General features: G+C 36.1%; 1 protein-coding gene across 2 annotated transcripts in view; it reads right to left on the bottom strand.

Moving 5' to 3' along the window:
* CUL5 (cullin 5) overlaps positions 1 to 21959 on the bottom strand; it is a 32383-nt gene that overhangs the window by 4457 nt on the left and 5967 nt on the right. For both annotated transcript variants that reach the window (XM_053934468.1, XM_053934469.1), the window contains exons 2-18: positions 20284 to 20393; positions 17869 to 17968; positions 16318 to 16494; positions 15404 to 15545; positions 14218 to 14363; positions 14061 to 14141; positions 12784 to 12877; positions 9400 to 9530; positions 8581 to 8688; positions 7933 to 7997; positions 5779 to 5911; positions 5115 to 5246; positions 4365 to 4488; positions 3444 to 3619; positions 3163 to 3324; positions 2372 to 2490; positions 967 to 1090 (exon numbers count right to left, since the gene is read on the bottom strand). In XM_053934468.1, coding sequence (XP_053790443.1) covers positions 967 to 1090; positions 2372 to 2490; positions 3163 to 3324; positions 3444 to 3619; positions 4365 to 4488; positions 5115 to 5246; positions 5779 to 5911; positions 7933 to 7997; positions 8581 to 8688; positions 9400 to 9530; positions 12784 to 12877; positions 14061 to 14141; positions 14218 to 14363; positions 15404 to 15545; positions 16318 to 16494; positions 17869 to 17968; positions 20284 to 20393 — 2124 coding nt within the window. The remainder of the gene's footprint in view (positions 1 to 966; positions 1091 to 2371; positions 2491 to 3162; positions 3325 to 3443; positions 3620 to 4364; positions 4489 to 5114; positions 5247 to 5778; positions 5912 to 7932; positions 7998 to 8580; positions 8689 to 9399; positions 9531 to 12783; positions 12878 to 14060; positions 14142 to 14217; positions 14364 to 15403; positions 15546 to 16317; positions 16495 to 17868; positions 17969 to 20283; positions 20394 to 21959) is intronic.

Below are 21959 nucleotides of genomic sequence, written 5' to 3'. Positions count from 1 at the left end.
GTGACTTTCTACTCTAAACCAACCTGTGAGTGCCAACATCACCATGAACATGGAGGATAGGAAGGAGAAAGAAGGACAGGGCATGCCCAAATCCCTCCATCTTTGAACTTCTGACCCCCATGTACAAAAAAAAACTCAGACCCCTCTGTACAAGGCCTAAAACCCCCCTGTACAGCACTCAAAGATTCTTCCTTTCACTTTGTGACTACTTTTACTATAATATCTAAACTTTTGTGACTTCTTGTTCTTCCTGCAAGGTTGGTAAATTGTTCCATGGATCAGATTCAAAGCCACAGGGGTTTCTGGCTGCATGCCAGGGTCTCAAATGCTTCTGACCTGGGCCCGGAACATCCAAGAGTGTCTGAGGGACGTTCTGGATTCTGACATGTAATGATCCCTGATGCCAGAAAAAAAATCAGGCTTTTTTAAAAAAACTATCAGCTCAAAAGATTTGGCATGAGTAGCTGACTATCAACCACAGAGCAGGAAGCTGCAGTTTGTACAGCTAAGATGCACTTTTCAACTTCTCCTCTAAAGGAGAAGTCATAGTACTGTTACGACAGTGTGATTCCACCTCCAAGATTATTCTCTTCATACAGACCAAAGAGATATCAAGATCAACAATGCTGTTTATTCATGGTGGTGGTGAGTGTCAGTCAACATTACCAATCTGCTGCTGTCACCCACCCCATACCACATGCCTTCACCACTTGCTTAATATCTGCTTTGTCCTCTTTGAAGATGATGACCTGGTTACTTCAGACCAGGAGGCTGATAACTACAAGTGCACAAACACACATGAAAAAATCAGGTAATCACAAGGATATAGAGTCATACAGCAGAAGTCATTCCAATGGGATTCAAAGGCACTCATTTCATACATCAACATCCAACCGTAGGCAGCATGTAATGATAATACAACTAAAAAAATAGGGGAATTTTGCATTCCTCTGGCAGGTTACTTGCCTGGGTTCGCAATATTCTTAGCTGGACTATTCCTTCATTCTCCTCTTCTCGCATTCTTTCTGTAGTAAGTTGCAATCGACCAATCAAATTTATCTTGCCCCTTTTCTGAACTTTAGCATTTTTTCTGAAAAAAGTTGTATTGCACGAAAGTGAGCAAAAAAAACCCAAAAAACCCAAAAACAAACCCCAAAACTTTCAATTACAGAATTCTTGTTAAACTTAAATTAGCAACAAGTACCATGACAGATCAGATACTTATAGGTTATTAGCATTAAGGCAGTGAGAGAACTGTCTGACAGATCAAACTCAATGCCAATGTCTCCGCACAATGAAACCTAAATAATGCTAGCAAGCATTACAAGTAAATCCAGCAGGTGAAACAACAGAATTTCAGAAAAATATATTTCAATTTAATTATATAAATGTAGGGCTCTTTGGTGAAAGGTTTTACAACAAAGTTCAGGGAATATGACTAATTAATATTCCATCAAAGAACTGTCTGGGACAAAATCCAGCTATTGCAACAAAGAAAGCTGATGGCATTCTTCAGTGGTCACCCACAAACTTTCTCTATAACCTGTGTCTTCTGTTATGTCCTCTCATCATTTCATAAAGCTCAGAATCCTGATGACAGGAATAAGCATTATGGCCCTGGGCAACAAACTAAGCCAAAGGAAAGCAGATTCATCACTTATCTCTTTCTCCACAGATCCAGATGTCCAGCTGCTGCTAAGAATGAGGCACACAATCTGAGGTTCCTAGCAAGGAGCCAGTTCTCATCATAGGCATTGAGAGTATAGGCAAGCAAAAGCAAGTAAACCACGCTGAATGTAGTATGTATCACTTAGACATTCCCTCTTTGTATTATCTTGTGCTTGAAGGATTTCAAAGCATCAGTAAAAGAGTACTGCAATTCTCACAGAAATAAAGACACGCCTCTCTGGTGAGAGCCACACCAAAAATCCTGGCTCTTGACAGCACACCACATTATTAAGCAGATTCACTTCTTTTTTTTCAACTTATTACTCTGTTACTGAAGTCCTCTGTGTGTATAATAATCAATGCAGCACTACTGAATACAAGCTGTCTTCCATGAAATTTCATGGACTTACTGCTAGCTGGAACACAGCAAAGCCTCCAATTTTGTACCTCGTCCCTAAGTGTGTAAGAAATTTACTTTCGCAAAAATCAGAATTATGAAAACATTTGTTTCAAGAGGCTGCTGGAGGTCATCTAGTCCAATCACCTACTTGAAGCATGACTTGCCAAAATAAGTGAGAGCAAGGAAGCAAAGCATGCGTCTAGATTATTTTTGAAAACTTTCAATAACAAAAGTTAAGTTAAAGTTAATTCCTTTAGTTATAAAACAGTACATTGTTATTTTACTTTTCAAACATCATCTTACATTAAACTGAACTCCTGGTTCACCGAGAAGAGGGTTCCTTCTGTAAAGTCTTTGGGTGAATTGACTTGAGGTTCATATAATAAAACCTGACGTTTCAGCTTTGGAAATGCTACAAGAGACTACAGAGAAAAGGGGAGGGGGAGAAAGAATGAAAATAAAACACCAGACTTTCTAAATGGAAACAACTACTTTCTACAAGAATAATTCACTGCGGTGCTGACTGTAGTGAGGGAACCACATAGCCTTGTTTGGAACTAGTAAAATCAGAGAGGGGACACAGTTTACCAAATCTCCTTCTGAAATGAGTTAGCATAAGCAAAATCGTACAAAGTAGTAAAATACACAAACTCATGGCTACAGAAGTGGTGTTAAGTCTGACTTACGTGATTTCTCTCTTTATTCATGAGCTAAATAATTAAAAGTCTGCTAAAGCAAACATTGAAGTTATTTTTAAGCAACATGTATTTACCAGGTGTCACTAGTTTTCTAGAAATAGACCAGACCCACTTGACAACACACAATCATAACTCTCTGCTTTAGACAGCATATGGTCAAAAAATTCTTGCAGTTTCCAAAAGCTTGTGAAGTAACACTGGGTAGGGAGAACATATTAATGTAAAGACTGTGTGTGCTCAGCAGCAGTACAAGGAGCCAGCACTGCAACTGATTAATTACCAAGAAAGGCACATTTCAGTTTCAAAGTGTTATCAGACAGTGCTTTAAAAATACTAATCCAGTATTTCAGAGTACAAAAATCAAGAAGCAATCTGTTTCAAGAGAAAGGGATATACCCATAAAGTCCTCCTAAGTTCTGCATCAGGGAGTTCAGTTGCCAGTTTAAGATTTTCAAAGCTGATCTTCTCTCTGGGTCTTTGGTTCCATGCAAACAACACAGCCAGCTGAAATGTTGTTACCTCTAAGTCATACTGGCCAACCTCATTCTTAAATGTTATCTGTAAAGAGGATGAAAATTTTACTTTTAAGTCTGTCTGAATCACAAGCTTTCTTACTGTTATAAATAAACAGAGAGTGCAGTCAATTAAGACTGATACAATGAAAACTACACACTTACAATTCCATTGGACATGAGGTGGTGCCAGTGGAGTTTTCTACCACTGTGATTCTTTTTATAAAATTCTTCCACCTCTGGGATGAGATCTTCTAATTCCGTGGGCAGTGAGACAAACACTTTTTCAGAACTTCGGGACCAGGCACCAGCATTTAAAATTTTAATATTCACAGAGTCAGCTGTAGGATGATATCGGATTATATGAATCTCCAGGTATAGCAGATAGATAAACCAAAATGTTTTGGGTTTCTTTCCTACTCTCAACACAATTCTGAAGGATTGAATTTTTAGAAAGTTGCAGGGTGTCTACCTACTTAAACATTAAGGCACTCTGTGCACCACTGGCTGTCTGCGAGCAGCACTGATTGAAACTTGTTTTTTTCTCTTGCTGCTGCAGAGCTCCTTGAACACTGGTGCAGCTTTACAGCTGATGCTTATAAGCACTACTCAAGGGTTTTCAGCATGGCAGATCCAATACCTGATGTTCCTCAGCCTCTCTCATTAGTGAAACAATCTCAGAACGTGATTTAAGCTCTCCACAGCATGCATCCAGCTCTCCTGCTGGCGGATAAAGGAGGAGCACAGCACAGAGAACTAGAAGAATGATGAGGGCATAAAAGGCAGTAGTTGAGGCATTCACCTGGCTGATGCCAATTCAAGCTCCTGCTTGCAATTTGTCTACAAGAGAAGGGAATCTATCTATGAGACTGCTCATAAGAGAAACCCAAAACAACTCACAGAGTGATACAGCTCTAGTATCAACTGCAGGAGAAAGCAGTGTCTACAGACAATTCCAATTGAGGGGGCAACAATGCCATGGAGACAGTGTTCAACCTGCAGTTGATGTAATTTTAAACCTAAGATTTAACAGGGCTATTTTTCACTAAGAAAAATAAAAAGTAGCACATAATTTGAAAACAATACCTGGTAAAGCAAGCTTATTATTTTTGTGCATTTCTTTGAAGGCCTGGTTCAAGTCTTCAGAGACTTTGATATCCTGAAACATTCTAGCCAGCTTGTTTACATAGTCTGCTGGCATTCCCACTTCCTACATAAACAAACAGAACAGTAAATATGACATAGAAAACTATGAAGAAAAAGCTTTATTTTTAAAATAATACGCTCAAATAAATTAAGAGCACAAAGAAGTACACTGGTATCATCACTTTACAGTAATAGTGAATCTGCAATGTGATATAAAGGAGTTTTTGCATGGATCATAAGTAGTTATCCCTTAAGGGCATATGGTGATTCTTTCAAAGAAATTCAAGTGCTGAAGAACATATGCATGCATTAAAGAATCCATGAGTTCTGAAATTTGAAGGAATGTTTCAGGCATGCAAATAATATTCTAATCTACATAAAAATTCAAAATTAGAATGGATCTCAAATTATTTACATAATGAAGTACACTGCATTTTGCTTATATGGAATATATGAAACCTTTAGATAATTGTATGTGAAATATTTTAAAATCACTGGCACTACTAGAGAAGAGCCAAACAGTTTTACTTTCATGAAGTACTATGACAGAAGGAAAGTATTAAGATGCCTGAGTGGTCAGCTATTAAAGATAAAACTCACCTAAGCAAGAAAGATATTTATGTTCAAGAGTGGAATATTAATTCATCACAAACATGAGGCACAACCAAAGAAAGATGTGATGCTACTTACTCTGAGCCATTCCACCATATTCTCCTCAATCTCACTATCAGCTGATATATCTAATATCAGACGTCTTGTTAAGTGAGCTTTGTGATATCGCATGAAAACATCTTTATTCTGTACATATTTAAGTACCAAAAGCTGTCAAAAACAGATAATGTATTTATTTGCATTGTGAACCAGATGAGTCTGAATGCTGATCTAATGGCACTATAGACTAGGACTAGAGAAAGGCTACTTGACATTGCTTTAAGAGCAACTGTGTTAATACTATCATAGGCATCAGCAATGAATGTTTCACAATATCACACCTTCAATTTCTTAATTTTTCAAACATCAGTAAATTATCTTAAATCAAAAAAGAACTGACACTGGTATGTAAAAATCCCCTGTATTATTTTCTAGACAAATATTAGTTATTATTGTAATATGTTACAATCTCATATAGGCATTAATTTAATGTACCAATTTTGTGAACCAACACAGGAGACATGAAACACTGAATGATTTACAATGTTTAAACACACACACACACTTGATAACACAATAAACTCTTTTCTCTATTACACCCCGCATAACTGCTTTTGAAGATCAAGGCCTCAACCCACATAAGGAAATAAACCAAACAAATTCCCTCTTCAGAATAATTGTGAAATAGAAAGCAAAAACATACCACTTCTTTAAGCTTTGCTTCAATTTCTTCAGAGGTCAGTTTTTTGCTTAGTGGTGTTTTTCTTAGCAACATGTCACAGTAATTAGCAAGAAGCTCAGGGCATTTGGATTCAGGCTGTGTTTTCAATCCAACACTAGATAAAAGAAGAACAGTATTTCTTCAAACCATTCAGAATCCTGCTATTCTGGAATAGTTACATTGTTAACAAGACAGACCGCTCTCTCCTGATCCCCTTGGCAAGGATCCTGGTGGTGAATTTATATCCTCGTTAAACTAATGAAAAATTAGGGATAACACCCTTTCTTCTTGAAAGAATAAATACTGCCAAACACTTTCAGAAAGCTTCTACAGCTTATTTGAACTAATTACAATTTTAGATCTGTAACAATGAAGTGTACAGATGACACTACAGTGTGAAACAACAAAATATTGCATGGGAAGAAGTATTCCAGTAAAGAATTAACAAATGCTACAGTGAAATGTTTCTCTCATCTCCTCAGTATGCTGTAATGAGGTCTCAAGAACAGCCTCCTGCACCACACTTCACAGACTGCACAGCTCACCCCATCTAACACATATTAAACAGGATGAAATTATTTCATCACAGCTATAAGGATAGACTAACAGCTAGGAGATTAAATACAGACTAAAGTTGAACAAGATACTACAGTACACAGATTGTGGTTCTTCAAAATTCATCAAGCACAGGTCATGTTCTGAACCTGTGTCTAGACTGGGGAATAAAACCAAATGGCAAGGGCAAATCCCTATTCCTAGAGTCAGATGGCACCAACCTGACTGCTACTCAAGGGCCCACAGCAAGTTCAGGAATCCATTTTTCTTGCTCATTATTTCAGCCTCTCATCTATTTGTAAACACAGAGCTAACTCTTCAGACAACTTGTCCTTTTTTTTTAAATTCATGAAGCAGCTTGCAGGCTAATGTCTTCTGCCCTCCTAAAGACCATTTGAAGTACAAGCAGATCACAAGTCTTTTGGCTATTACAGAAGACTAAGCAAGATGAAGTTCCATTTTGCTCAAACCAGGCTGCATAGCTAGACAACTTCAAAGTGCTTGGGAAGAAGAATGCTGAACAGAAGACCATCACAATTACAGTGGTTTCTAAGAAACCACTAGGCCGGATTCACTTTAGGAGTGAAATGAGGTATCAATTGGGATGGTCCCAGAGGAAAGGAAACTTTTAGAAGATACCTAAGAAACTCCTCTACCATACCTACTTCTGTGCAAAGTATAGAAAGCAAGGATCCAGTCTTTTGTGACAGCATTCCTCCAATAAATACAAGGAGAAAGACTAATCCCTATTCCGGCTTGCCAGTATCTGGCAGAACCCAGAACATGAACCCAGAATATGAACCAAGATGCTGGACAGATATTTATAACCATCCACCCCTAACTAGAAGCAATTGGAAAGGGACGCTGGCAGCCCAGCTACAAAAGCTTTGTTTCCATAGTAAATTAGATGACAAACCATATATATAAGCAATCCCAAGCACCTAAATATATACAAGCTCCTACTCAAGTGGCACATCACACGGTAAATGTTAACAATCAATTAACTGACTGCTACCTTCTCTTGGCTGAGTTAGCAGAGCGGGCACTGTAAGCATGGTCCTTCTTCTTGAGTCACGCAGGTCTGCCTAATCTACTGGAAGTTGTTTAAACTAACCTGGTTAATCCTGCACTGAAACAAAAATGCAACAGCTGGACAGGTCACACTCACAACTGGCACAAGAGGAGGTGGAAAACAGCTTGCAGATGGTTACACCTTAATCAACCACTGTTATTCCCATGAAGATTACTGCCTCATTTTTCCCCAGGACCTTTTGCTGAAGTTGTGGCAGAGTTATACAGCTGAGGTTTTTGGAATTAATAATCCAGGAAACCATTATGAATTTCAGCTAACAAACTGACTCATAGTATAAAAGAACAGATCCCCAAAATACTACAGATAAATTTATGTTGAACCAGGTTGCTATTCACTGATCCGCTTCCACATGAAAAGAGTCTTACCAGAGGTCAATAAACAATATGAAATTTCATAATGCAAATAACACAAAGCCCTTTTAAACACAGCATTACTTTTTGAAGAGACATTTTAAAAACCTTGATTCACATAAAGTTTACATGGCTTACCCCTTTTGCTTCAATGGCAATTCAAGTTTAAATATCGTAGCATCATTCACAACTGCTTTGTACGCCTGAAAAATAATTAGATTATTGGTGCTTCACTCCCATTTCTTTCTAATATGAATTGCAAAGATTTTATCTCTTTTTACACTACTGTAACATGGAATTAATTCAATTTTTTTTATTAGTCCAAAGCTTGCAGATTCTATTTTCAGTTTGAGAGTTCAAATTCTATGATTCAATTTCCCAAAAACTGATGTTTTCCTCTTTTCCACTAACATACTCATTTCCTTTAAGCAACAACTTAGCAAGGAATTACATGGAGCAGGTTGCATGTCTGAAGTCATGACACAAAGTAAATTCCAAACACAAATTATTGCTGAATCAGACATTACAGTTCTCAAAACAAAGGTCATCTTCTAATGTGCTCTACACCATTACAAAGCTGAATATATGCAACTTTATGCAACATTATAACAGAAATGGAAAGCTCCTCAGTTGGTAGTAAGTTTCATCAATATTTTAGTCTGCATATTTAATAGAGTAATAGCAGCTTCTAAATTTAACAGTGAATGCACCCAAGGGTTTTGGAGACATCATAATACAAATTGCAACAAGTCTTACAGCGAACAAAAGACCAGCAGAAACAGATACCTTATCTCTGGCAGTAAGAAATCTTGGATCATCTTGAAAAGCTTCTTTAACCAACTTGCTAAACCGATTAAACAGCGTGAGCAATTGCTCTACATACTTCTCAGAATCCTAAAGAGGCAAAAATCAAATTAAAAACCAAGGTTCCACAGAACTCAGTGTGAGCATACACGTAATTCCCTAATCTGTAAAAATGCTGTACCCTAAAAAGCCTGCATACTGTGAATTTACATTTTATCTTTAGTCTCGGTATCTACAGCATGTAGGCTTAAACAGACTTTCAAGATAGTATTTCCAATATAAAAAAAAAAAAATTATTTTAAAGGACGTTTTCAAGGATAAATAAAAGACAAATGCCACATCCTAACTGCTGCAGACACCTAGGCCTCCTAGACAACAGGGAAAAAAGATGATTAAAAGCTGAAAAAGTACACTGGGGGAAAACCCTTTAATTTCCACACTGAACAACCACTCTTAGATTGAAAGCAAATTTCAAATTTCATCAGGAAGTTATAATGCTGGGAAAATTGATTAGGCTCTTAAAGTTAAGATTCTAGAATAATTGTATTGTAAAAACATCCCATGCACTTAATTTACAACCTTTACTGCAAACTAGACTCAGTTTTTAAAGCCACAGCTGAAAACAAAGAATAAAAAGTTATCCTAAAGACATTTAAAACATTCAGTGGATCAAAATTTGACCTCTTAACACAAAATCTTAAAAATTATTTCCATTCATGCATTTGTCCCAAAAATAGAGAATATTTAACTTCTGCAAAGTTTTTTCCCTGTTGTTATTTTACTAAAACCCAATACACTTACAGTAGTAATAGTTTCAGCAGCTGCTACCATGTCTGCAAGTCCAGCACTAACTATATGTTCTTCCAAATCCTTTAGCATAGGCTCTATGCCATTCGGAACTTTATCCATCAGTGAAAACATTAAATGCAACTCTGAAAGATACAAATACTGATGAAGCCACCAGTTAAAGATAGCTATAAAACCCAAATATACTGCATTTCTCCTAGGCATGTCTCAAGTGGAACATTAAATATGTGAAGAACGGATAATCCAATTCATCTCTTAAGAAGAAAGATGTCTTGAGCACTGTTCTAATTCTGGTCCCACAAGAAGATTCTTTTGAAGGCAAAAAAGGGTAATTTATTGCAATGTAATACTTGCTTACATATGTAAGTATCTTATATAGTATGCTAATGCATATAGTATCAAAAGCTTGAATAAGATCCCCCCCTAAAACCAATGCCAATTTGGATTAAGTCCAGTTCTAACAAATTGCTTTCAAATCCCTGGCAAGAATGTCTCTCAGTTGGAAGCCTACAGGAGTTTATGCAGGAAACTATGGATTCAAGACATTTTTATATTTTAAATTAAAGCCAAACACACCTGTCTTTGTGTATGTTTCAACACCACTTACAATGCTTTGTTTTATAAATCTTGCAAAGTTCTGAAGTAACCAAAACTGACTAATGCAAACAGTGAAGTCTTCTTCCCAAAGAGTTTATTTAGTTTATCAGAAAGTTACCAGTACAAAAACTTCAAAAAGTGATGCGCTTTGTCTACTTTTTGTAAAGCTATTTCAAAACTGCTTAAAAAAAAAAAAAAAAAAAAAAAAAAAGGATATTGAAACATCAGTAATCATCTTGACAAAGCTGTCCACAAAGAACACTGGGATTAAGGCCACCAGATTGTTGTAAAGAGACCACAGAGATTTGAACTCAGCTCGGCAAAAGACTTTGCTTTATGAAGTAGAACAAATGGACTCTTTTTTTTTTTTTGGTCAGAAAACAAAATTTATAGATTCACTTAGTTCCTCAATGTTATGTCTACTGTGAAAGTGGAAAAATCAGAGGCCCTGTCTTTGCTTTCTCCTCTGCATTACTTTTGTCAGCAACAAACACCAAGATCCATCACCACTGAGGATGAAATATGCTATCATCATCTGTACCACAAGAGCTGCTGCAGAAGCAAACAGAAAAGCACAGAGAAGAAAATAAATCCTTTTAGAATATAACAAAGCAAATTAGATAATGGAAACTACAACGTTGAATAAGAACTTGCAATGGTACTACAGACCACTCATAATGGGCTGAATTCCAGGAACCAGAAAAAAAAATGTAGTTGGAGGCATTCTCAGTGCAATTTAGATCTGCTGTAACCAATGGCAGCACTGTTTTACATACAAAAAGTCCAAAAAGCTCAACTTTTACTGGATCTTTTAATCTAGGCTTTTAAAAAGAATAAGAGGGAGGAAAAGAGGGCAGAAAAAGAGTAACAAAAATATATGTTAAAGGGCTCTACATCTGTTTCTGTACAGTAGTGATGCCATAGATACCCCAAAAAAAATCAGTAGTTTCTCTTAAGAATCAGTAGCAAAGGAAGACTGCAGGATCATCCCAAAGACTGCAGGATTAAAAAAACCCATAAATTCTTCAAGACAGATTTCAAAGTAACAAAACCAAAAGGAGTATTTTACTGGAACTCTCTCAGAATATATTATGACACTGAAGAGTAAAGAAATCAATGCTGTCGTTGTTGGGACACTTAAAAGTCTGCTTTCATTCTTTATTCATGAAAGCCAAGCAAACTTTTTATTTCTGTTGTACTACAGGAATAAAATTTAGGCCTCCCTTCCCCAATACTATAAGCAAACAAAAACACAGTAAGTGAATTCTGAAGTGTTTGCAAGCTATGACATTTTGGATAGATTTTAGTTGAAAAATATTATTCCTTCCTGTCTTTGCACAGCATGTAAATATTCCTTAACATAATAAGAGTACATGCCCAGCTCATAGCCAAAAATCCCCACCAAAACAGCCCTTTTTTGTCAGTGCTGTTTAATAAAGAAAACAACACTGAATTCTTTGGGGCAGATAATATCAGCAAGTCAGATGAGTAAGCAAAGCACAGCAGAGGACACTATCAGATGTATACATTACTATGCACAGCTCCAGTCTTTAATTACGTTTCAGTCATCTGCACCTGCACCCTTCATTGAAGCATCTGAAACAGTTCTTACAGACTGAGCGAAGTGCCCTGCAACCAAGCACCACCACAGGACACACACAACCACAAGAAGGCTGTGTGAATATTGCAACAGGTTTCTAAAGAAAGGTCTTTTGGCAGATGAACCCTTCTGAAGCTCTGCATTTACATAAGCCTCCTGCATTCTCCCAAAGGCTGTAACATATACTCATAAGACGTTTCACTGCTTTCTACATTTAGCTCTGGACTATTGCCAGAAATCATGCTGCTAGATGAACTGATCAGTATGACATAGTTTTGAGGGCAAATATTTTCTTAAATGCTGGCTTTAAAAGTGAGTATTTTCTATAATATTCTAAGTCATAAAACAGTTTTCTCATTTCAATAGAAATGAAAACCTCCAAAGACATTGGTAAATATTCCCTGGCTGCAAGATACCAAGATTTCAAAGAAAAATTAACCTGTCATTTCAGTTTGCTTTTTTTTTCATTTTTCCTACCTGAATTAAAACATTTTAATGACATATTTAGTTTGCTTTATCTAACTAACTTCTCAACTTCTGGCAGCAGAGTTAAAAAAATCTTCTGAAAACTTTCAAAAGGCATGCAGGACTAACTTTCAACACTCACACTGATATACTGGCTATAAAACCCCATGAACAGCTTGTAGAGATTTTGTTCATTTGACCTACAGGTCCTGCATCTATAATCAGAATAAGAAAAAATTTTCCCCTGCCTTTCAGAAAAAAAAATCTTTTATAAAGAGATGTTTTACTTTTTTTCCACGTGTAAAGAGGTACTGGGGTGAAACAAAGAGGAAATGTTTGTATCTGGAGTACTCAAAGAGAAAGTAAAGACATATGGAGACATATGGACATATGGAGCATTTAGCAGAGTTGGTCAATGTAATGCAAGTAAGTGTATGAAAAAATAAAGAAAACAGAGCACAAAATATTTTCTTTCAAGCAAGATTAGAGCTATCCACTGATTCAAATTAAAATATTGTGTATATAGATTTCAAAACTGATAGGAAAAATATGAATCTATGGTAATTTTTTGTGGGATTGTTCATGTGCAATAATATTTTTATATGAAACACAACCACCATCTATTAAAAACAGTAATTTGATATACCTACACACAAATCTATTTTTATGCAGTTCATGCAGGGCTCACCCTGCACTGCTCTTGAAGCTCCACTTACTTTCTGTTTCATTTCGTTTGATCATGCCTTGGCATTCAGCTAAAATAGTCTCTTTAAAAGATGTCACCAGGGCATTGACGCAGCACTCCATGAGCTGAAATATATTAAACACAGGATTAGCTCAAGCAGCCAACTGAACTGAAGTCTGATGTGTCTCGAGTTTGCCATGACGCAAAATCTAACCTCTTCTTGACAATTAGCTCTATAAAAGAATTAACTCATTCATTGATTCATAAAAGTATGTGCAGTTTGAATAGAATCTATGCAGGAACCATATTTCTTCAAAATGTTTAGGTTAGGAAGTGTGGCAAAATCTCCTCCAAACCATTAATGAGCTTAGTATTTCTGTCGACTCTTTTCTCTCAAGGGAGCCACCACTTTTGGAACAGTAACTACCCTACTTCATTTCTAAGTATACATCCAAGAGCTAAGAATAGTTCTCATTCCAGTATACCCTATTTGGACCAGGCTGGGTGGCTTGAACAAGGCATTAGATCTAGAACACAAACTGCCTGTACATGTCAGGACCACCTCTCCTTTGTCAGCCTCTTTATAAGGGCTACAATTTATACCTGTGCAAAATGAATGACTCACAGCTTAACAATAGGCATAAAGCACATTTTGATCCACTTCAAAAAAATGATCAGATTTAAAAGGTATTTATTTAAAATAACCTGTTTCCTGAACTAATTTCAACACAGACAATTGTGACATATTCATTGCATTCTTCCTCTAGAATCTGAACTGTGTAAAAAAATTGCCGAAGAGGGAAGAAGGGGAAAGAAAATCTCTTAATATTAAATGGCCATATTTCAGCCTAAGAGGAAATATATTACAGCTTTAATGAAATTTGTATTCTTCCTTTTGATTGCAACGAATGGTAACTCTTTCAGGTGTTCTAAATGAGCACTGAGAAATTGTTTGCCAAACAGATTTGACAGTTCATTTTCAAACATGATTCTTATCCACTGTTAAACATAGGACAAAAATCCACCATACTTAACTCAAAATGAAAGAATAAAAACCAATCTGAATAAAAACCTGCCCTTCGGTTTTAACTTTTGATCTACCTGTACTATTTACACATTTACAGAAATTGTAGATTACCAGATTGGAAAGTAATACATGTTTTTGCAACAAATAATTTATAATTAGCAAACATAAAACAAACAGTTCCAATTTAGTGCTATCAAATAATACTGTAACACAAAACTGAAAACTACAACATAACACTGTATAACTATGAAATACACAATTTTTCTACACATTATACTCACTGCTTCTACAGAGTTACATTCACGTCTTGTTTCCAAATATCGTAGTGCTCTTTTCTCTTCTTCTTTTAGTTTAGCATCTGCCTGTGCAAAAGTAGAACAGCAATCATTTTAAGTACTAACCCATTCAGTACAAAGTTACAACAGAATTTTTACTTACATATTTCATATAATTCTGTACACCGTTTTGTTGTAAATAAGAAGGAGCCTGTGTTCTATAAAATCTCTCTGTTGAATCCAAATATGCCTTTTCAAAGTTATCCCGATATATCTGAAGTTTATCTTCAGGGTTAGAACAAAGGTTAACTGCAAAGAGAAAGTCCAAACTTACTCTCAAGTCTTGGAAATTTATGTGGCTAATAATAAGCAAATTTCAATGAGAGAGTGAGACTTGTATTAAAAGGTTGCATTGAACAATTTGAAATATCTGATAAATGGACTCTGATCACAAAGGTAACCAAATTTGGCCAATCTTTGCTCCAAGAAACATTCAGATCAACTATGGCAAACTGGAAAGAAGTTTTATACCTAGCTCCAGCATGTCAGACATTCAAATTTGGTAACCATAAATACACATACAACTGCAAAATTGTAAAGAAGGAATAAAAAAGCTCAGAATAGTGCCTAATAAAATGAAAAGTTCACCACCTGACTGAGCAAAAAGCTTCTCTTAGACACTGTTCCTGGAATCACAATGTCTCCCTTTTAGACTGTTTTTTCCTGTTTTACAAGAATAAAGACAGTAAGCTTATTGCAGCTCTTTGCACTGTTTGAAAGAGTTTCCACTTTCTTCTCAACTGTTACAGAGAAATGAATAGTCATTAAATGGAATATGCTTTTTAAAAAAGTTAGAATTTGACTTCTATAAAAAGCTGCCTTAAAGGGTATTAGTCACAAGTTTAATTCAACAGGCTGGAAAGCTTTCAAAGTAGCAGGCAATGGTGAAGTATCACAGAAGTTTCAGATACATAGATCTGTTCTGCAACAAAGACAGACTGAATATCTTAAATGTAGCCTGTTTAGCATTTCTTCTTCAAACTGTCTAAAGAATCAGAAACAGTATGTAAAGGAGTATAGACTAAGTTATATGTGCAACCCCAAAAGGTCAAAAGGTACTCTTTGAAAACACTGATTTTGCAGTAACTGATACACAGCTAAATCACTTAGAAGCTAAAGTTTATAAACAAAATTTAATTGGTGTCATGTATAACAAGCACAACAACAACAAAAAAATCAATACAAAATGCTGAGATAATTCCAACCCCACCACCACAACTGCCAACTTTTATGAAGAAAATTAATTTAATAAAGTGAGGAGGCAACAGATCAGGGTGTGCAAGACATACCATATGATTCTCGAACTCCAATAACGAGCTGGGAGTCGAAAGCTTCTCCTAGTCTTTCAGCATGAACTAGCTTCATTGCACTGTCCTGAAGTCTATTTTTTATATTTGAAAATATGGATTCATTCCACGTATCTAGCATGAGCTGCATATCAAGAAGAAAAAAAAAAATCCTGTCAGAAAGGTACATGCAGACCTAAGTTTGTGCAAAAAAAATACAAGACATCAGAAACAGAAATCGAGCAATTTATAATGTCATTTTCTGGTCATACACAGCAGTTCAGCTATGTCAGAACGTGATCTTGCTCTGAACTTGTTATAGAAGCCATATTCTGCTCACATTCTAAATTTACTTTATGTAGCTGGACAGCTAAGGGAATCAGTCTTGAATTAATGTATTCATTCCATAATTCTCTATTACATCTACAGTTCTTTATAATCAGTCAAGTAACCTTTCCAGCAATACAATGTGTCAGGAGTTGCTATATCAGGGGGTACTTTTGAGGCAAACACTGAAATATAACTCACCATTTGGCAGGCACGGTCTTAGACAAAACTAAAAACTCAACTAACATCACAGGTACATAGAGAAAAACACTGATGGTTTTATATTGCATTTATCCAACAAGAAAGTTCAGTATTCAAGTAATGCATCTGTAGTTTATAGAACTCCACATCTCATCTAAGCACTGCAAAGTTTTAAGATTAGTTATGGAGGCTCTTATCAAAATCCTCATCACTCAATATACACCCTTTATACTCCATTGTGTGATTTCTTATTTTTGGTGATTGCCACTAATGCTGCTGCATCACATTACAGGCTTGGTGCAATGTCATGCCGAGCTACAGAATGCCCTCAGTGCTGTTACTGAGGCCAGCTGTACAACAAAGCTCTCTTGGCAGTACAGCTCACTCACCTTTCGAACAATGCTGTCTTCCACGTTGGACTTCTTGTTGCTGCCCTGCTTGCCCATCAGAGTGATCTCTAACTGACAGAAGGGCTTGGGCAAAATGTCGCACTGGGTGAAGAACTTGCGCCACTCCACGATGTAGGCTTTGAGTAGAGCTGTATCATCCTGGTGACTCAGCACTCTCTGCATGTGGGGCAAGCAGAGGAGGGAATTTATGAATCAGTTTATGCACAAAATATGGGCTCTGTTTATGCTGAAAATAACTCCCCATATAAAACTCAAATATATAGCTATATCAGAATAAGAAAGTCTACATATTGAAGTGCCTTTTGGTTTCTTGCAGTAGTTATTAGCCCGTGTCATATGAATCATTTCTAAAGGGCAAAGAAAGACAGCAGTAAAAAAGGACTCACTAAAGTCAAATTTTCTAAATTAATCTCTTTTTCTCTTTTTAAGTCACGTGCAAGTAAAAAATTAAAATCTTTGGTCTAAAGGCATTTGCTGGTAGAACCATATTAAAAAAATCAAATTAACATAAACCTGTAAGGACTGTGTTATATTCTATACACTGACATGTTTTGATTCAATGGCATCTACTAACCTTTCATTAGACCCAGACTGATAGTTAACATCTATATTTTATTAAAGCCTGAAAACTTAGCTACATTGTACACTGGCTATCATAATGCCAAAAAAACCCCTGTCTATCAAATAACAGCCAACACAAACCACATCAGAAGGCCTCAGCTCAGCATAGCATTTATGCATGTAAGCAGGTAAGCTATGGAACTTAATAAACAACATTTATACGCCTGGTTATAAAAAGGCCTCTATAAAAAACTATTTTCCTTGAAGCAAAGCCTTAGTGGTATAAATCACTTCACTAAGAGGATAAAATAAAAGTGTACAGAATCTTGCTAAACCATTGTCATGGGATACTTTAGAATATTTTTTTCATTTCAAAGCAACTCCCTCTTTTAAATCCCTCATAGCAAAAGATGTTTTCTGTAGTATGTATTACAAACACAAGAACTTCCTTTGAGTCTATTGACAGCGTCACTCGTTTGGAGGGAAGCCCATAAAACTGGACAGCTGAGCTTCCTGAGTCAATAGCACAGATATTTGTAGTACACTGTATATATGTCTTTTTTTAAAGCCATCCATGAACATGTCAAAATAGCACTGAAGCTATATAAACTTTTTTTTTTTTCAGACAGTAACTTCTAATAGAAAATTCTGCCTTTAGAAGTTTTCAAGTGGAAGAAAATTCCATACATACTCTTGGATAAACAAAAATAATGCTGTGTTTTGTCTTTTTAAAATACAACACAAAAGCCATTGCCCATCCCAGCTTCAAGCACTGTGAGAAAACAATGAGCCAGGCAAATGCTCAAGGCTCTTCTTTTTGTCAACAGAAATTTGCAGGGTAATTATGATCTCCAGAACATCACAAAATTTCAAACAAAAAAGCAATGCATTTAGATCCAACAAAAGTCAGAATTATTTGGCTATTTTTCTAATAATGCGAATAAAAGTTATGAAACATTAAGAACTTACTGCTTGTGCCTGCTTAATAAAATCAAGGATGTCTTCCTTCAGAGCTTGATGGATTTTTGCTGGACCTTTATCATCCCACAAGCAAACTGCGTGTACATCTCTAGAAAACAATTTATCCACCTTTTAGTAACAGCTACTCAAAATTTAATGCTGTAATGTATGAGGCTTTAACAGGCATAATTTCAGAATGTCTAAGAAATTAATACACTTTTTATCTGCCATTGTTGAACAACACACAACTAGATCCCAGTGACACATGGGAGAAAGCATGTTTTGGGAAGAGATTGAAGCTTTAAGGAAAGTCCTGGAAGCAACTAATTGCAACCTATCTAGGAGAAGGCTATGGTCAAGAAGATGTGTAAGGCAATTCTGCCTTCAGTACCTATTCAATAATCCTTACTGAATTAAGGACAATTTTTAAAGCTTTTCTTTGACAGACATCACTTGCCAGTAACAGCATTACTACTCAGCCCATGATATTCTAAAATGCTATCATTAACATGCAGCCTTCCCTGACAGTTTCACAATCCAAGCACTACAACATCCTACAAAGTCAATAGACCGTCCTTGTGAGAAATTTGAACCCTGAGGGATCAGGTAATTTAAAAGATGATTCAATTAGTTTAATAAGATCACTCAAAACATTTCATGGCAGTAGTAGCATTTTCAAGTGAAACATTACTGGAGAAAAGTTACTAAACAGCACTGCAAAGCAAAATTCTGAGTTTTAATCATCATTCAAATGAAATTTTTCCCACCTCACAGCCCAGCAAGTGTATCTTAACTCCTATTCTTTCCATACTGAAGACTAAATAAAGCAAGTTACACTCCTAACCATATATAATATATAACATGGCTTAGCAAGCCTTTTTTTGACTTATTACCATCCTCTGGTTCTTCCACCTTCCAGTAACAAGGCCACATCTCTGCAGAAAAGCACTCCTATAGTCTAAAGCTATTAATTTGTTCCTACTAAATCAATACACTTATTTCAATACAAAAGCAACTTCTTTAGTTTAACTGAAAAGACAAAACTCACAAGTTGCTCTGACACAGATTAAAGGTTCCGGCCCAAGGTTTACAGAGGTCTGTAAACCAACTGGTGAGACTTATACAACATTCACAGGCAGAAAAGGTGTTACTGTATTTAGAATGTCATTGTTTCCTGACAGCAGTGAAAAAAAAGCAGTACTGGATAATTATACTCAAAGGGCATGTAGAAGACACCTACAGATTTTGCATTTTTATTAAGAAGCTTAACAAAGAACACTGCCCAAAAATATAAATCTAGGGAAGTGGGATCCTTTCCCTCAATTGCTTTAATTTAGCCATGAAGTTACTTAAGTTCTACTCAATAACTCAGCTACAAGGAAAAACAATAACTATAAAGTTTCTATTCCAATGCAGAATTATTGAACTAGTTATTAAAAATTAAAGCAATGACTCAGAACTGAATTTTTACCTTAACTATACCATGTCTGGCAACTACAGCAACTACATTGTAAGATATTAAAACCCATCACATGTTAGATTACCTGTGCTCTTGGCTGGCAGAAAATTGTGACAGATGCATTAAACTGGCTGTAAAAAGAGTCACTACATTGTCCTCATCAAAAATAGCAAAAAAGACAGAGTGCAACAAGACTGCATTTGAAAAAAAAACTACTGTTCTGACAGATTTTAAAAAGCAAAAGAAGAGTCTGCAGATTTTAATTACGACTATATTAGAGGGCAAATAATTCTACAGGGACAAAGATTATTTTAGATATACTTTTGATGTTTCTTTTGTAACTCACTTCCCTAGCATGTTTTCAAAAATCACACAATGTATACCACAAAAAAATAATCACCTAAGCTTCTGGAAAAGCAGCTTCCTGGTTTTTGGAAGGAAGAAAATGGCAAGGTTTATAGAAAGCATATTAATGCCAACATTGTCTGAATACTCTTATATTTCATTCTTAGGGTAAAAAAGTATTCAAATTAATCTGTTAATTCAAGTTAAACTGCACCACCCTGTTACTTCTGTTATTTTAGAAGATAGCCATTCAAATCAGAATAATGTAACATTCAGCAAACTGCCTTTGAATTTACTGACACAGCAGCAAACATTTTCTCTCTAATTCTAACAAAAAGTTTGTGGACAGGTACAAAACTTGTTTACTATGGTCAGCTGAAGTCAAAAGCTCTGCTCTTCTTTCTCCACCCTATTTGCAAAGACCTGAATGTCAGCAAAGCCCAACTTTTGCACACTTAGAGCGATGCTGGCATGCTTATCTCTTAATAAAACTTAAACTAGTATTTTTGTTCTGTGTTTCCAAACAATCTGTGTCACGTAACTTCTGCCTGTATCAGAAGTAGTTCAGTAACTGTATTCCTATCATGCAGAAAGATGTAAGACACAAAAAAATTACTTACGAAAACAGATCAAACCATTGCTGTTTCGTGACAGACTCCTGACGAAGAAGTTTCAGAACGATCGGGCGCATGAAATCCCATTTGTCTTCAAACTGAAGTGAACCTTTATTCTAAAAGAAACAACAAAAAACTAATGTTAATAAACCAGTATCTTACTTAAACTCATCTTTAAGGATTGCAGTTCACACATTAACATTAAAATATTTTCTCAGGTGTTCCTCCTAAGCCAGCATTTAAGCTATGCTACCACTGCTGAACAACACTTTTCACAATAAGTTTTATTTTAAGAAGTGACAAAACTATTATTTGGTTTAAAGAAACTGCTGATTTCTTCATTTAATCACTGCATTAGCTACAATGCAAAGTTCTAGCAAGTGTTCTTCAGCTGTTAGTGGAGTTATACACAGACAACATGGATGGTATTTGGAGCAGTTTCACTGTTCCAACCAAGATACCTGCAATGGAAGTCAGGAGGAAGTTGCAAACCTGTCTTCAATAAATTACTCTGATCAAAATGGCAGCCAGGAGTCAGGAACGGTACTGTGGATGCTACCACATACCTTTTTTCTCTCACAGTGCATTTGGCATCAGCAGCAAAGAGGGAGGAAGGAAGCAGAGTAACGTAGGAGCTGCTGTATTGCAGACTCCCTTCCTGTGGGTTAACTGGCCACAAGACCAAGACTACTGCTGGTACAGATAAAAGTTATTTACACCATGATCAAAAATCTAATCCAAGGTAGACTTCTCAAACTTATGATACAAATTAAGAGGAAAGGTAAAGAAATTAAGTGCTCCCATATAATTCTGATTCTGAAAAGTCTCACCACAGTATCCAGGCTAACTTCCATTATTGGAAAAACTCAAGCAACACAACAACTTTGTAGCAATTCTACCACATATGTTGTGATTCTATTTGCTTAAAGCTCCACATTCTAAAAAGGAAAACCTGCAATTAAAAGAAGACACTGATTGAGAGTCTGTGGCAGAAAGACTACTGATTCAGTTATCTGCAGGGCTATGTTCTAGTGCACTGTTTCCTTCTGAACAGATCATTGTCTTGGTTAGAAATACTACATTTGACACAATTCACTTCAAATAGAGCAACTAATACAGTCTAACTGCTTTAAATTCTGATAAATGCATTGTTCTGCAACTAACATCTCTTCAGATAAACAAGCACAAACAGCACACCACGTTCCCTCAATCACCTCCTTTTGATTAATTTCTACATGGAAATCTACAATTCAATCTGTTATTTAGTATTCAGAATAAGCAGAGTTTGTCAACCATATCCCCTGGTGTTCTCAAGTGCAAGGATACCTCATCTTCAAGCTATAGAGATGCAACAGGCACCACAGTAACTATTTTTACAGCCACAGCACCTGGAGGCCTCACAGCAGGTAGGTACTGAACATGGCTTTCATGGAATCAGGTCCTGTTGATAAAGTCTATAAATCTTGCAACATAAAAAATAAAATGAAACATAACATTGTTTGCCTGTTCAGAGACAGTTTTACCTATTCTTTCCCAGTGCAAAAAAAAAAAAGTAATTTAAATGCATAATCTTTGAAAATCAACTAAATGCTTCCCCTATATAGAGCCAGCTTTATAATTATTTCCTAACGTTTGATGCATTGCTCTAATCTTTGCTAGTCCCGTGAAAACTGTTAGCTTCT

The sequence above is a fragment of the Vidua chalybeata genome, chromosome 2 (genome assembly GCF_026979565.1).
Source record: "Vidua chalybeata isolate OUT-0048 chromosome 2, bVidCha1 merged haplotype, whole genome shotgun sequence".
Classification (NCBI taxonomy): domain Eukaryota; kingdom Metazoa; phylum Chordata; class Aves; order Passeriformes; family Viduidae; genus Vidua; species Vidua chalybeata.
This window is presented reverse-complemented; position numbering and strand designations above follow the sequence as displayed.